Source organism: Cynoglossus semilaevis, chromosome 17 (assembly GCF_000523025.1).
Source record: "Cynoglossus semilaevis isolate Cse_v1.0 chromosome 17, Cse_v1.0, whole genome shotgun sequence".
NCBI classification, from domain to species: domain Eukaryota; kingdom Metazoa; phylum Chordata; class Actinopteri; order Pleuronectiformes; family Cynoglossidae; genus Cynoglossus; species Cynoglossus semilaevis.
Genome location: NC_024323.1, coordinates 12,945,448 through 12,961,133, shown reverse-complemented (window position 1 = coordinate 12,961,133; position 15,686 = coordinate 12,945,448). Strand labels below are relative to the sequence as shown.

The following is a 15,686-nucleotide window of genomic DNA, read 5'->3' as shown; positions in this document are numbered from 1 at the left end:
CAGCACACGGACTTCATCAGGAAACAACAAAACCTGGAGCCTTTCAACTGTTTCTCCTTGTTTGTGTTGGATTTTTTTTTTTTTAATCAATTTAGATTTGATGCCCGGCTCTGGTGCTGAAAAACAAACTCTTCATATTTTCACCCAGTTGTCACCGTGAAGATTCTGACGGTTCGGCCGGTCCATTCTCAGATCCACGGTTCATGAAAATCTACCTCTCTGGAATGTGGGCAGCGTGATTTGTTTTCTCTGCTGATGGCAGGCCGCCACGTGAAAAGGTAAAAGTTGAAAACCCCCGTTATGTAAGCGCCAGGCACCAAATTCAATCTCGCACCAATGTGAACCAGATGTGGGTTTTCCTGCAGAAGCTGTTGGACAACCGCACTATTGTTTCCAGGCGCTGGGCCGCTTCACCGCTGCTTTAGTAGGAGGTGAAGCAGCTGCCAATTAAAGAGTCGACAAAACATCCAGGAAACTGAGGCCATGCCTGGAACAAACACCTTCACGTGAGGCAACAAAACTGGGAAAATGTTGGATTTTTTGAAGCCGGTTTTGGACAGTTTTGGTGTCATGGCCACATGTAGTCCGACCACAGACCGATCCCAGGAGAGCAGTCAGAACATCAGACCAATCACAGACCAATCACAGACCCCCAGGCTGTACGTACCTTCCCTGCATAGTGAATGATGCAGAAGTCAGCTTTGTCCTTGAGCTGACGTGGCTTCTGGAACTTGGTGTGTGTTCCCTGCTCCTGCAGAACCTTGTCCACAAAGGTCTTGTCTGTGGCCTTGGGGAACCAGCACTCCTCGTCCAGCAGAGCCAGAATACCAGGAGGATTGTTCTGTGGAGAGAGAGATGGAGGGGAGGGGGGGGGGGGGTAAATAAATAACAAGGAGGCCACATGTAAAACACACACCCGTCCACACACACACACACACACCGGCCTCTCGATGAGGTCGATGCAGGGCTGCAGGTCCAGTCCGAAGTCGATGAAGCTCCACTCGATGCCCTCCCTCTGGTACTCCTCCTGCTCCAGGATGAACATGGTGTGGTTGAAGAGCTGCTGCAGCTTCTCGTTGGTGTAGTTGATGCAGAGCTGCTCGAATGAGTTCAGCTGAAAGAAAAAACAAAAACAGACAAGCCGTGAGTCACGTCGTCATCAGCTGACATCAGAGGCGTGTCCAGCCGTCGAAGATCTCACCTCGAAGATCTCAAAACCAGCAATGTCCAGGATCCCGATGAACGACGCCCCCTGGCGCTTGGTCCTGTCCAGGGCCTTGTTGATGCGGTGGACCAGCCATCTGAAGAGACGCTCATACGTGGCCTTGGCCAGAGCTTCGACAGCAAAGTCCGCCTGCGATACAAAAAAAAAAACCTCAGGAATGGTCAGGAATCAAACCCACAACAGTTATCAGGTAATTGTATGTAGTTCAGAAATCTTCAACTGGCGGCCTGTGGCCCGAAACCGGCCCACCCAACCATCCAATCTGGCCCAAAATAAACATCAAATAAATAAAATAAGTTTTATTTCATTTTCCTTCAGGGTCCAAGTTCGGTACCTCACCTGTTCTTTGGTCTGTGCCTTCTGAACGTAGTCCCGCCCCACCTTGATCCTGGGGGTGAGGATGGCTCTGGTGAACTCCATCACATTCATTCCCAGCAGGTGGCAGAGTTTCTGTGCAGCTGGAGGAGAGAAGGAGCTGGAGGTCAGAAAGAAACTGACCCTGGAACAGCTGACGTACGGGCTACACTGACGTGTACGTGTGTGTGTGTGTGTGTGTGTGTGTGTAGGACGGTTACCTGTGTTCTCAGGCATGGAGGCCTGGTCCGTGTTCCTCTCCTTCTTGAAGAGAATATTCCCGAACTGCAGCACCGCAGACACCACCTTCAACATGCCTGGTGAGGAGAAGGAGACACTCGGTTCACAGCCTGAGGGGGGCGCTACACTCAAAACACAGCCGTGGGACTGCAAACTCACAGACAATCTCGTCGTGGGTGAAGCTCATGATGTGCATGGCTTCCATGGTCTCCTGGAAGTTCTCCTTATCCTGCTGACCGGGGATGGGGATGTTACCGTTGGACAGGAACCGGTAGTTGTTGAAGCCTTCGAGGAGCAGGTCGGCTGAAGGAGACAAAGGACACAGACAAAGAGAAGATTTGTACGAGTCTAGAACGTAGAGTGAAGCAAAATCCTCTGAACACCTTCAGCATCATCAACGAGCTAAATGAAAAGTTAGTGAGAGGGATGTGATTGGCTGCTGCAAACCCAAACCACACTTCCTGCTCGGACCTCAGAACCTCGGGGGGTCAACAGTCAGACACTCACTCCGTAGATGTTCTCCTGCTCCGGCCAGCAGGCGGTAGAAGATGTGGAAGGTCCTCTCGTCCTTGGCCTGTCTGATGGCCCTCGACTTCTCCAGGAGGTCTGAGACACGTCACGCGTTAAGGAGGCGAGCGTGAAGTCACGACGTGAAAACCTTTCTGTCCGATTTTGTCCAAACAATATCCCTAGTTTCAACCAACCAATTTATTATGGCAGAGATGAACTGCGACTTATAGACATTGTGTTGCATTGTATTGAAGAGGATACAAGTCTCGATGTTGGCGCCAACGATGTAGCCTGTGACGTCGAAGTTGATTCTGATGAACTTTCCCTGTAAAAAAAACAGAAAAAAGAAAAAAACCAAAGTGAAAGTTTGGTTAGAACGGCTGCTGAAACCATGCAGAAACACCACAGGGTCGTTAGACTGACTGATGATGTCATGGAGCGTGTGTGTTTATGAGTGTGTGTGCTATTATTTTAAATCACCAGTGGGCAGTAAAGGGTGAAAATGTCTATATTAGGGAACAGTTAAACATCGACCGAATCAGGAAGAATCCCAGACTCGGCGGTGGTTTCTTCACCATGAAATGTTAATGTGAAGAATCCCAGACTCGGCGGTGGTTTCCTCACCATGAAATGTTAATGTATGAAACATTTGAGTTGTTTTTTTTTTTGAAAAATCTGGAAAGATAAATCCAACATTTTAAATCTAAAGCATTTAAAACTAAACATATTAAAATTAATTGAATTGATTGTTAAAAAGTAAAAAAAACACAAACAAACATTTGTCTAATATCTTTTCAGAGATGATTGACTTAAACAAAACAAAAAGTAACAAAACACGTGGAAACAACTAACAACTGTATAAAACACTGAACCCTTTGATTTTTACTGGACTTTAACTTTGACTATTTCCTGTCACAGCAGGAAGTGTCTGGTCAAAAAAAAAAGAAAAGAAAAACATTTGCAGGTGGACAGATGGTTCTAAACATTTGAAGAACTTCCAGTCAAATTCCACATGAGGTCAGTAATGATTATAAATAAACAGTCGTCAACTGAAGTGACGACACCAACAGTGACTAATAATGAATCCAGTTAAAGCTTCAAATCCCAGTTGTGGTTCATTAACCTCCAGCATCACTGAGAAGATGCTGTTTTTTTTTTCCTCCAAACTTTTCCAAACTACTAAGGAAGTTTGAACTCACAAATCGTGACGAGTTGTCATTTTTCACCGTCTTTGCGTTGCCAAAAGATTCCAGGATGGGATTGGCTTGGAGAAGCTGGCGTTCCAGCTCACCCTGAGGAGGGAGACGCAAGAGTGTCAGTCAAACAGGAATCAGGACTTTTTATTTCTTTAGTCTGCAAACACACAAACGTGCAGGCAACACAGACACACCGTCAGGCAAAGATGAGTTTTTAGTTTGTTAAACTGCGAGGTGTGGCGAAAGCCGTGGCTCTCGGAGTGTGTTCAGTCATCGGTGGGTTTGGTCTGTCGGTCCACAGACTTCACCACAGACATACTGACTCCAACGACGGCTTCTACCAAAAACGTTTTATTTGTTGTTGTTGTGTCGGTCCACAGACTTCACCACAGACACACTGACTCCAACAACGGCTTCTACCAAAAAAGTTTGTTGTTGTCAGGAACGTTGATTTATCTTGATTAATTGTGATGTTTTTTTTGTAATTTGATGAATCTGATTAAAAGTCTGAATCATTAAAAGTCCAAAAAAGCCAAGAGAAACGTGCAGGAACAAAAAGATATTTCTGTCTGGAAACAAAGTCCAGATTTTTTAGAACCAAACTTTAACAGATTTTATTAGCACTGACTCAGAGTCAGAGCGTTAGCCAACACTTAAATGTTGGACACGACCATCCTCCCCCTTTATCTCAGAGATTCCGACTAACTCAGTTCAGCGCCGACATCGCAAACACGAATACGTTTCATCTCTCCCTCAGTGAGCGACAGAAAAGTCTCCTCTCCTCAGCTGCGCTTTATCTCTTTTCCACTACCTCACCTCCTCTCCTTCACCCGTTTTCCCGCCCTCCTTCTCTCCCGTGCCACATCCACTCCGTGCCTCGGTCCCTGCGCTCACATTCCTCTGGCCCGTTCCCAGGAGCAGCGGTAACGCAGCTTTGAGGAGGTCAGTTTGGATGATGTGTGCTCGGGGAGGAGGACGGGAGGAGGCGCTGACTTACAGCCTCTCACTCAGCGTCATACACCGACAGTAACCAGACTGTCTGTGTCTGTGTCTGTGTCTGTGCTCAAACCCTGAGGTTATTTGACTCCCCGTGATTCCCCGGACATTCGATTTAAATCAAACTGTTCCTGAGGGAAGAACAAAAGAGTAATTTTAGAATGTGTCAAACCGGCCAAAAAAAAAAAAAAAAATCTCACATTTTCCAGGGGATGAGGTTGGAGTTGGCTCAAAGCGTGGGCTATAGTTTTTATTGGTGTTACCTTCGGTATAAAACATCTGTGATGAACAGCATCTGGGTTTGATTTTTTTACCTGAGCAGCAAAAGTCTGCATCCAGATGTGACGCAAGGGAGGATTTAGTGATCGGAAACATATAACAACTAGAACAGAACAGGCCATGCTACACACACACACACACACACACACACACACGCGCGCGCATGCATCGAGTAGAGAAACAGAAACATGCATTCATTAAGATGTTAAGGTCTGATCCAGGACATCGACATTTGACTTGAATCATTTTCTAATTCCATTTTGCTGAGACACAGACGGAGGTTTTGTTCGGCCGTGGTCTGAACTTCACACTGTTTTTTTTCCCAATAATTTGTTTTCTTTTTTCTCTTCGTGTGTGTGTGTTAAATAAAACACGTTGTTTTCTTTTTTCTCTTCATGTGTGTGTGTTAAATAAAACACGATTTGTTGTGACGAAGCCAAACGAAGTCTCAAACAGAGCCAGCGAAAACAAAGACCTCGTAAAGAAAGAAGGACGTGCACGTCTACACATACAACGACAATGATGACTGACACACACACACACACACACACACACACTCTTCTGGTAGAGAGCAGGAGATACACTTGCCTGTAGCTTGAATGCTTTGGGAGATTCGGGCTGTTTGTTACGAACAAACAAATGCAAGGGTTAAAACCTGAAGCGCTCATCGTGTCAGACACAAGCCATGGGAACAGTTAGCTTAGCTTAGCTTAGCAATGGCTACACTCAGGCAGTGACCGATGAGCATACAGTGACAGTTCAGATTAAATCAGGATTAAACTGACGGTGAAGGGAAAACATGAAAAGAGAGGAAAAGCTCCGCTCACTTTCTGGCTGCGTTAACTATGCAGAAAGTTCCATTTGACTTTGATGTTAGCCAGTAAATCAGAGTCCGATGACGGAGCCCGACTCACTGTCCTGGAGTTAACATTTCTCACTTTTCTGCCAGAAAGCTAACGAAAACATTTCCCAGCAAATTACTAACAAACTATCGATCAACGCTACGTTAATTACACATGGAGGTCATTGACAGTGGGGGGGGGGGGCTCTCACGGGAATGTTGTGGTCTTTGCGTCCTTTGTGTGACGAGGCGACGTGGGCCAGGTACTGGATGACCTTCTTGGTGTTCTCCGTCTTTCCAGCTCCTGATTCGCCTCTGGAAAAAAAGAACAGAGAGCGAAGATAAACACGACGACGACCAAAGAAGTGATGATCGGCCGTTTAAAAAAAAAAAAAAAAAAAAATCTGGTTATGATTCTGTGTTTACAAAAAATCTTTTTTATTTCTTATCCAAGAGGTTCTTCACACGAAAGGAATTTAAACATTCATCATCGAACATTCAACAGCAGAGATGAGTTATTTTCATGGATGTTGTTGTTGTTAAATAATGTGTCTGATTTGATCAAAGATGACGTTTTCCAACAGGTTTAGAGGTGGAATAAACCAGATTTATTTTCTAAATCCACTCTCTCCCCTGTCGTTTGGTTTTACTGGAGAGCCCTGCGGTTGGGGCTGCGGTTCCCGCCTCCAAAGGGTTTTTTTTTGGGCTGCCATTCATGGACGCTGAGCTCAGGCAGGACCATCCAGCGCTCCCACACTCAGGTCCCAGAGACCAGAAAACCACAGCCAGCATCACTATATCCAGCTGCATACCAGTGGCTTTAGACTAGCTGTCAATTAGCTCAGCAGTTGCAGAGGAGACTACAGTTTTGGCCGGGAGGCGTTGGGCGAGTCCTCGAGTGCACGGTGCGGGCGTAGCGACTGAAGTCGGAATAGTTTGGCCTTTCTCACAACAGATCATCTATGATCATCGACGTTGGGGTTTTTTTTTCCCCGCGCCTCATATGCATCGCTCTGATGATCATGTGGTCTCAAACTGACCACTCAGAGCAGAGGCCTCGGTCGCTGACTTAATGTCTGGAACATGGACAGATGTCGCAGCTCTAAGACGTCCTGACGTCAGAAGCTGCTCAGTAGCGCCACATAGGTAGACGTGCGATTATTTAGGTTTGAAACTACCTTCTATTTGACCTCAGGGGGGCGTGTGGAGAGAAAAAAAAAGAGGACGGTAAATTAAGCAGACTGTGTTTGTTGAAGCTCCATTTCCACCAACAGAGGGCCAAGACTCTAAGATGGATTACACAAGACTTTGTTGGCAGCGGCGGCTGCAGCTACACACAACTCCACTGTGGCACCGAGTCACCGGTCGTCATAGTGGATAGAGGCAGGGAACCAAACCACACAAAACTCTTAACTCCCTCACTTTTGGTCAGATGTGCTGCACAAACCGACCAAAAAAATAAAGCACTGAAGGATGATGGGAAGAGGCCAAGTGCCCCAGAACAGGGAGAGAAGAACGGTTGAGGTGGAGATGGATTTGGTGCAGGACAAATTAAAAGTAATAATTCTTCTGGATTGTTCTCGTGGTTTTCATTTTTACCTCAGAGCTGAAGGCTTTAATATTAGGAACCTCGAACAGGAAGTAGTCGTAAAGGCTTCACCCAGCGACAGCTCTGTTCTCTACGTAGCTCACCTTGTTGCTGCATCAGCAGCCTTAAAACGGTCCACCTTAAAATAGATGTAACCTTAAGAAGGAAGAGTTTATAGAGATTTAAGATCAGGATTACTCACGTGCAGAGGATGGATTGGTCCTCGCGATCTGGGGAGAGAAAACAGGAAACGGAGTCAGTATCCTCCAGGCGTTTAGCTCTGACCACAACCTTCACAACAGGACAGAAACACTGACATCAGTGGATCGACCTGGTAGTTCACATGGAGGAAATCAAGTGTTTGGATATTTAAAAAAAAACAAGTTTATCTTCTTTAACTCCTTGCACAATTCTCCAAACCCAGGCTGCGCCTCAGGCGGACCAGAACCTCGGCTCTGACACGTCTGATCACAGAACCAGGTCCAGATGATGACATTCCCCGCGTCTGCCGAGGAGTGTGACCTCTGACCTTAAAAAGTTTTTTCCCTGTGAACTTCAAAGAACGACAGAGACCAGAACCCACAGGGAACCGAGAACTGAGAAACTCTAGACTCCTGCAGCAACAGTAGCTGCTGAATAACAAATATATTTCACACCTTACACACACTGCGGTAGTTGACATTAATAACTATATTCAGTAACATATTCTTATTGCTTTGTTAGAGTAAAAGACGAATCAGAAAAAGACAGAAAACTTACTTCAAACACCTCGCTCTTGATATTTGATTATTTGCATTTAGAATCTTTTGATTTCTAGACCACATTAAATATATCGAAAATCAATGATGTTTCCAACAGGAAAAAAGCTCAGACTAGCCAAAAAAAAAAATAAGTTCAGTTCAGAAATGTCGAAAGAAAAAGCAAATGAAAAAAGGTAAATAATTAGCAACAGTATAGCAGGATGCCAATGTGGGCCAAAAACCACCAGTGTGTGTCTGGAAAACAACAAATCCTTTAGCTTTAGCTCAGCCATAATCAGCCATTCCCCGCGTCTGCCGAGGAGTGTGACCTCTGACCTTAAAAAGTTTTTTCCCTGTGAACTTCAAAGAACGACAGAGACCAGAACCCACAGGGAACTGAGAAACTGAGAAACTCTAGACTCCTGCAGCAACAGTAGCTGCTGAATAACAAATATATTTCACACCTTACACACACTGCGGTAGTTGACATTAATAACTATATTCAGTAACATATTCTAATTGCTTTGTTAGAGTAAAAGACATGAAATAAGTTGTATTAAATACAAGATTTCAATAAAAGTTGTCTGGAAATATTTCCAAGAGCAAAAGAAGGGAAGTTGGGACTATATTTGATTTAAAAATCATTTAGAATTGTTAAACAGTTTCAATCAATAAACTGATACAAAAAACAAAAAACATCAAACCACACTACGATCCCATGTGTTTGCGACCGTTCACTTTACGATGATGACGTAGCCGTTGAAGCCTGGCTCAAAGTATGTGTGTGTGGAGTATGTATGTGTGTGTGTTGATGCTGTTTAGATGAACCTCATGTTGACTTCCGTAGGACCTTAGTGAAGTCTGGGCCGAGACACGCAACCCTGCGTCACCTGAGCGCAGGACGAGCCTCGGAGGAGAACCAGCTCAGCTTCAAATGATTAGACAGAGAACAGTTTCCACGCGTGACCTCACCGCTCGGAAATTAACACCTGATCACAATCCACCGCTGATGAAGAAAACCTGCTGCAACTCTGATATTTACATTTACATCCCAGCTGCAGCGGGCCACGGTTCCCTCCAGCGCGGCTCTGGTGGACGTTATAAATACTGCATGACAAGTAGATCTGTGCTGAAAACAATCCTCAAGTGCGGAGGAATTCAGCCACTGGCAGCAGTTAAAAGTTTGAATTGTTTGAAATGTTAGCGACACCAGCAGCTGTGGATGACGTCGCGGTGCCGTCGACGAGAAACGACTGGCGAGAAACAAAGTCTGGCTGAGCCTGAGAGGCTGAGACAGATTGGCTTTTTTTAAAAAAGAAAAATTGCTTCAATCCTCCTCCAATTGTAAATAAAGTGGGAAAGATTTTTCCACATAAGTGACACACACACACACACACACCACTGTGGACTCCCATCTCCTCTAGTCTACAGCTCATCATTAGACTCTTGTTTTTCCCGCTCGGCCCTGACGACCTCCTCTCATCACCTCCTCACGGTGTCACACGTCTCTGATCGACAATCACCGCTTCTGTTCTCAAACATAACGACCTCAGGACTTCTGTCACGAACGAACTGACGCATCAGGAAGAGAGAAGAAAAATACGTCAAGAGATTTCTCCATGTACCGTACAGCAGTGGTCGCCGACCTCGGTTGAACCAAAGACCAGAGTCTGAATGACCTTTGACCTGTTGTTCTGAAACATTGACAGATTATCTTTGAATGTAAAGGGATATGACTGGATTCTTTTTGAATGAAGTAAATCAGTGAAACTGAAGTACATTTTTTTAAACCGTGTCCCACTGAGGCCCTGGTACCAAACGACCTGTGGACTGGTCTGGTCCCCGGACCGGGGGTTGGGGACCCCTGCTATATACCATGACATCTGCAATATGTACAGCTTGACCTCAGATAACCTCTTGACCCACGAGTTGAAGACTACAATAAACTCCTCCGTCGTCTGTACAGCTGTGTAGGATGTAAAAAACAAACAAAAAAAACAAAAAACTGTACAGCTGTGTAGGATGTAAAAAACTTTTTTTTTTCTCTTCTTAAATTAACTCCAGTCAATATTTTAATAATTGAAAAAAAAACATATTCAGTCAAAATTCAGTCATGGCCCAGACGTGGCCCACGGGCCGGATGTTTGACAGTATTAATTACACTTCCTTCACATCATGCAGCCGTGGCCTTGGACTCTTCGCAGTCATTACAACAGCGCCACACACAGGTGACTCCAGGCTGCCTGTCAAACACGGCAGGAACCTCGTTTTACTGCTTATTATTTATTCCCCACGAGGATTAAACAAACCCTCATCTCTCACATTCCACAGCATTCCCTCTCCCCTCTACCTCCACCTTTACAAAAAACCCCTCCCTCCTCCTCCACCAGGGTCTAATTTAACCTTGTAAACACCCCCCCCTCCCTCCGTTGTTCAGACTGTAACTGTTGCAGAGAGCTCGGTGGGCAGCAGCTCTCTCCAGGATACGGTTTTCAAATATGTAGAGGAAGTCATTAGTAATTCATGGACTAAAACGTGAAACAAAAACAGAGCAGATTTCCTCGGATCGCCCTGTTGGTCACAGTCGTTTCTCCTTGGGTTTAATGAGTCCGAGGGAGGAGGAAAAACTTCTCCAAGCTGAGAAGATCTGAGGTCTTCTGACCACAACCACCAAGAACGTTCTCCACCCCCCCCCCCCCCCCCCCCCCCCCTCTCCCCCCCCGGCTGCAGCTAAACCTCCGTGTTCAAAAACATTCTTGAGGCGAGGATCATAATTATGACCATTTATTTTAAATGGTCTACGACGACTCGCAGTTTAAACCGAAGCTCTGAGCCGCAGATTGTGCTGTGAAAGACGTGAACCTCGGACCAGGACCTTCACTGTCGGTGCGAGGCTGAGATTCCCACACCACGACCTCCTATCAGGAGAAACCATCGCCGCGTTTGTCCCGTCATGTCGTCACTTCTGATGAATGAACCTCTGTGTCCTCCTGCGTTAGAACCCTGTAACTCCGCCTCCGAACTCTGATTGGGTGGGAGTGGGAGGGGCCAGGAGACGACGGCAGCTGCGTCTTTTTATCGTCTAAATTCAGATGTTCACAATTTGTTGATTCACAGCCGGTGGACGAGCTAAATGAGCTGTAAATGACCTGAATCTGTCACTCACTCACACTGATAGTGTTGAGTTAAAAGTTCAAGCTGTCGCTGAGGGAGCATGACCTTTGACCTTTGACCGTCTGACATTCGTAAAAAATGTAATTTGTTGTTTTTTTTTTTCCTGGAACATCTACAGTCGCTGCAGCGGTTAGCGCTGTAGCAGTTAGCGCCACCTCCAGCCATTAGAACACACAAATGACAACACGACGGACGATGACGAGTTCAAAAACCTCGGGTTCTAAGAGCCGGGACATTCCGTGGACTGGTGTCCAACCAACGACACCGTTCTCCACCTGATTTTTTTTGTAATAATGACTTTCTGTGTCATTTTTCCTCAACGCAAAACCCAAACTCCCAGAATTCACTTCATACAAGACGTGCTACAGCACAGAGTGGAACTTCTAGAACCATGGCAACGCGCCAACCGAAGAGAGGCGAGAACGGAGGGGGGGGGGGGGGGGGGTAGGGGAGGGGGAGGGCAAAGCCAGTGAGTCTCGCCCTCATAAACTATGCTGATGTCTACTGTATGGCACGACTTCCCTGGAATACCAACAGACCCACATGGGACATGGAGAGTGAATGGAAAACAATGTAAAGTGGGCCACATGTGGTCATTAAGGTCCCGAGAGAAAGAGAGGGAGGGAGAGAGAGAGAGAGAGAGAGACACATTCCCAGACAGTGGAAGTTACCAACAGTCCTGGAAGTGCTGCGGTCTGCGGGTGTCTGGAGTGTGTAACTGTCACTTTGAAGCCTCCAAACAATTATGATAAGACGCAAATTAAAACACACTTGAGCAGCGCCGCGCAGGAAAACACACTGTGTACGACATCGTTGGACAGCAGTTATGACAAGGTCTCAGACTAACGGGCGGTTAATCAGCGTCCAGTATGGGAACGCCGACGGTGACATCATCCACTCTGAGTCTGCTGCACCGGCTGTTTATGACCGTGTCATGTGACGAAAAAAAACCTCTTCTTCACCAAGGACACTTTTTAAAAAAAAAAAGTTTTAAAGGAGAGCTCTTTTACATTTAACCGTTTCCAGATGTCCAGTAAAATCAACAGCTCCTGCTATAAGTGGAATTCTGAGGATTTGGGATTTTTTTAGAACAAATCTATTTGGGTAAAATAGAATGTTTATCATTTATTTTAGAAGTTCCCGCAACCGTTACAGCCTCATGAAAAACTGTCAAACATTTAGTTATTATTGATGTTAGTTGTTATTATTGGACGTGTCCAGACCAGACTCTGATTATTAGCAATAAAAGTCAAGACATTTCGCGGTCGAAGCGTTTCTGATTCGTGAGGTCAAATCCCGACATCGTTCAGGGAGCTGTTGAATCAGCTGCCACAGAAGGGCAAACGGGCCTGAGGAGATGACTCCCATTTACGTGTTGAGTGTGTGTGTTGGAATTTGAATGCCCCCCCCCGACCTCCCCCCCCAACCCAAACCAGCACTGGGGGCCTCTTGGGTGTGGAACAGGCGTTGTTTTCAGCTGGCAGTACAACACAGATAAAACTGAGGGGACAGGCAGGCGGGCGTGGTGGGGTCACGCTGTGGGGGGGTCGGGGGGTCGGGTGGGTCGGCTACTTTTATGGTTATTAGCGTCTTTAGTTTCATTACAGACAAATACAGGAACCCTCCTGGTCACCGGTGGTCGAGGTGTGAAAGGTAACAATGAACCACGAAGTGGGTCGTTTTCACACCCGCAGATGAACAAATGGCTGCAGACCGTCCCACTGACACAGGATGCCCCCCCGCCCCGTACATTTGGCACACAGGAATATTTCCCGAGAGATGAGAGAGAGAGAGTAGAACAGGTTATTTCCTCTCATGAGGAGAGAAGGGTGTGGTGTGGGAGCCGGAGCAGAGAGGAGGACGAGGAGAGGAGAGGAGAATGGAGATAGCAGAAGGATCAAGGTGACGCGTCGCAGCCTTGAAGGACAGAAGGAAAGCAGAGCGACCAGATACGGGAAGCGCTGCAGCTATAAATAAAGTCGTATCGCCCGCTGACACACTTGGCGGTGAAATCCCAGCGTCGTTTCTGTCGGTGTGATTCAGTTTTGACAGAGAGCAGCTGAGATCACACTCACGATACAAGGACGGTTTCTCACCCTGTGGGAAACGACAGCGACAGGGGCGGTTTCTCACCCTGTGGGAAACGACAGCAACAGGGGCTGTGAGAGACCACCGGGGGCGGGAAGGTAGATCAGGGTGAGAGAGAGAGAGAGAGAAATTCAACACACAATAAAATCAACCAGTCAGTTGGTTTAAATGATCACTTTGATCAGGCCGTCTTTGATTGGCCTCCATGTTACAGCGACCAATCACGCGAGGAACATCAATTTATTTAAAACTACCGTGTTCAGAATTTTTAAACACATGTGTTTCTGATCCGGAGGAGCTGACGTGCTGCGGTAATAAGACGTCTCTTTGCTCTTTGTGATCTAATAAGTGTCTCCTCCTGCGGTCTGTGTCTCCAGCTCCAGGCAGCGCAGCACAGACACAACATATGTCCAGGGTGGAGGGGTGGTACGAAACGCCACGGCTCGGCTTCTCAGTGGGGATTCACCGAGTGGAGGAGCAACATCTGGTGAGAGCGGCAGTTAAAGATTAGCTGCGCTACCTGTAGCTGTAGCTGCTGGTTGTTGTGGTAGACGAGAAAGCAGAGAAACACATGTGGTACGGACGGATAAGAGACAGAGACAGGGACAGGGACAGGAAGTGAGAATCATCAGCATAGAAACGCATACGGCAGACTCCTGTTAAAGGTACAAAAAAAAGTGTGTATTCTCCCCTAAACGATCCTCATCACCTTATGACCAAGATGTGTTACAAAATTAAAAATAATTTTGTTGTTTTTTTTAAAATAAAAAAATCACATCAAGCATAAACTTCCATTGTTTTTTGCTTGTTTTGTGATTTCTCTCCTGGAGCGACAGAAGCAGATGCCGTAGAGTTTTTGTCCATGGAATCAAACGCCTGACTGGGCCACAGTGGTCCTTTGTGACGGCCTGGCCCACCGTAATCCTGAGCCTTTTTTTCTTTTTTTTCTTCCTCTGCACCATGTGTTTTTGCTGGCAGCTCTAATATAACAGAGCGGCAGCTCCGGGAGATTGAAAACACACACTCAACAAGTGAGATTAACATTCCTGTAAACTTCAGATTTGGCAAAAGTCGTGACAGGCCCTGATCGAGTTTAATGAAAAATATTAGGACGTTAATCTTTATGAGGGGGTTGGATTACAGTGTCCTGCAGTAGAACTTTCTTATTTGTGAAAATGTGTGTCTTTCAGCTCTGCATGCTCTAAAGCACGTGTCAAACCCAAGGCCTGTGGGCCTAATGCGGTCCACTGAGTTATTCTGAGTGGCCGGCGGGAGCTTAAACAGACTTTAATCGTCTTATAATAAAGTCTGTGCTGTTGAGTTTTTTAAGCTGATGATTTTTAAAATTTTTATTTACAATATTTGTCACTTGAGATATCATATTTTACGAACTACAGTCTGTGCTGTAGTATAAATCGCACCAGGGACGAAAAAAGTGTGACTTACAGGAGTAGCAGATACTGGAGTGCCCTCTAGTGGCTGCCAGTGTGAAAATAACAAACGTGAAATTATATTTAATATATATAAGTGGCATCTGAGTATAATCTATTCTAGAAACATTTATTAAAACCTTATGTAAAAGTTACATCTATAAAGTCTTCCAATTTAAAGTGAGTTCAACACCACTGAGATAAAGAGAACGGTGTTGATGAGTCAGATACTTTTACTAAAAACAAAAGTGTCGGCTGCAAAAGTTACAGTAAGTTTAAAAAAAAAAAACAACAACAACAACAAAATAAACTCTTGTTGACAAATCAGTTAATAAAAGCTCGTCGTCAGTCACTCATTGAACACGCCACTCGTCAGCTGCCTGCGTCCTCGCGGGTCATAAGTTCAGTCGGAGACCGCGGCGACATCAGTCGGGAATCTGACGCTCCGACGCTCCTGGTATCGATGCTATGTGTCTCACATGACAACACTGTCCAAGAACGAGCGCAAAACTTCGCAAGACTCCTCTCCATTAAATCATCTCTGCACAACTGTGACACTGACACACACACACACACACACACACACCGCAGGTCAGGACCTGGCCACACGGTGGTGAAGCGGTGTTGACAGACCCAAAATCTAAGACCTAAAGCTGACGAACGGCCGGATTAAATAATCCTGACATTTTTGCACTCATGAACAAACACGTGTTTTTCCAATCACTGCCCCCTGCAGGAAGGCTCCAGTAAATCAGCCCTGACGCAGGATCCCCAACCAGAGATATGATTTTATCCTGGATGAACTTCACAGCTGTCTGCCTGTGTGTGTGTGTGTGTGTGTGTGTGTGTGTGTTTGCCTGACCCTCGTGGAAACATGCCGCTGGAACAGTCTTCCCCCCCATTTGTTTTAAAAAGTCACCCCGGTCCCCAGGAAAAGTCCCTGACCCCCAGCACCTGTCCTGTCACTCAGACCCAGGGAGTGCCCTTCAGCTCCACCGCTCCACCGCTCCACCGCCCTCACCGCC

The 15,686-nt window shown here is 46.1% G+C and overlaps 1 protein-coding gene across 4 annotated transcripts in view; it reads right to left on the bottom strand.

Moving 5' to 3' along the window:
• LOC103393402 (myosin-10) overlaps positions 1-15,686 on the bottom strand; it is a 37,328-nt gene that overhangs the window by 11,855 nt on the left and 9,787 nt on the right. For 2 of the 4 annotated variants that reach the window (XM_025064336.1, XM_025064338.1), the window contains 12 exons: positions 7,432-7,459; positions 5,854-5,956; positions 5,389-5,418; positions 3,529-3,621; positions 2,591-2,654; positions 2,327-2,425; positions 1,979-2,122; positions 1,801-1,896; positions 1,565-1,683; positions 1,202-1,354; positions 941-1,114; positions 668-841 (listed from right to left, as the gene is read on the bottom strand). In XM_025064336.1, the coding sequence (XP_024920104.1) occupies positions 668-841; positions 941-1,114; positions 1,202-1,354; positions 1,565-1,683; positions 1,801-1,896; positions 1,979-2,122; positions 2,327-2,425; positions 2,591-2,654; positions 3,529-3,621; positions 5,389-5,418; positions 5,854-5,956; positions 7,432-7,459 (1,277 nt within the window). The remainder of the gene's footprint in view (positions 1-667; positions 842-940; positions 1,115-1,201; positions 1,355-1,564; positions 1,684-1,800; positions 1,897-1,978; positions 2,123-2,326; positions 2,426-2,590; positions 2,655-3,528; positions 3,622-5,388; positions 5,419-5,853; positions 5,957-7,431; positions 7,460-15,686) is intronic. The other 2 variants (XM_025064339.1, XM_025064337.1) reach the window with 1 other exon arrangement.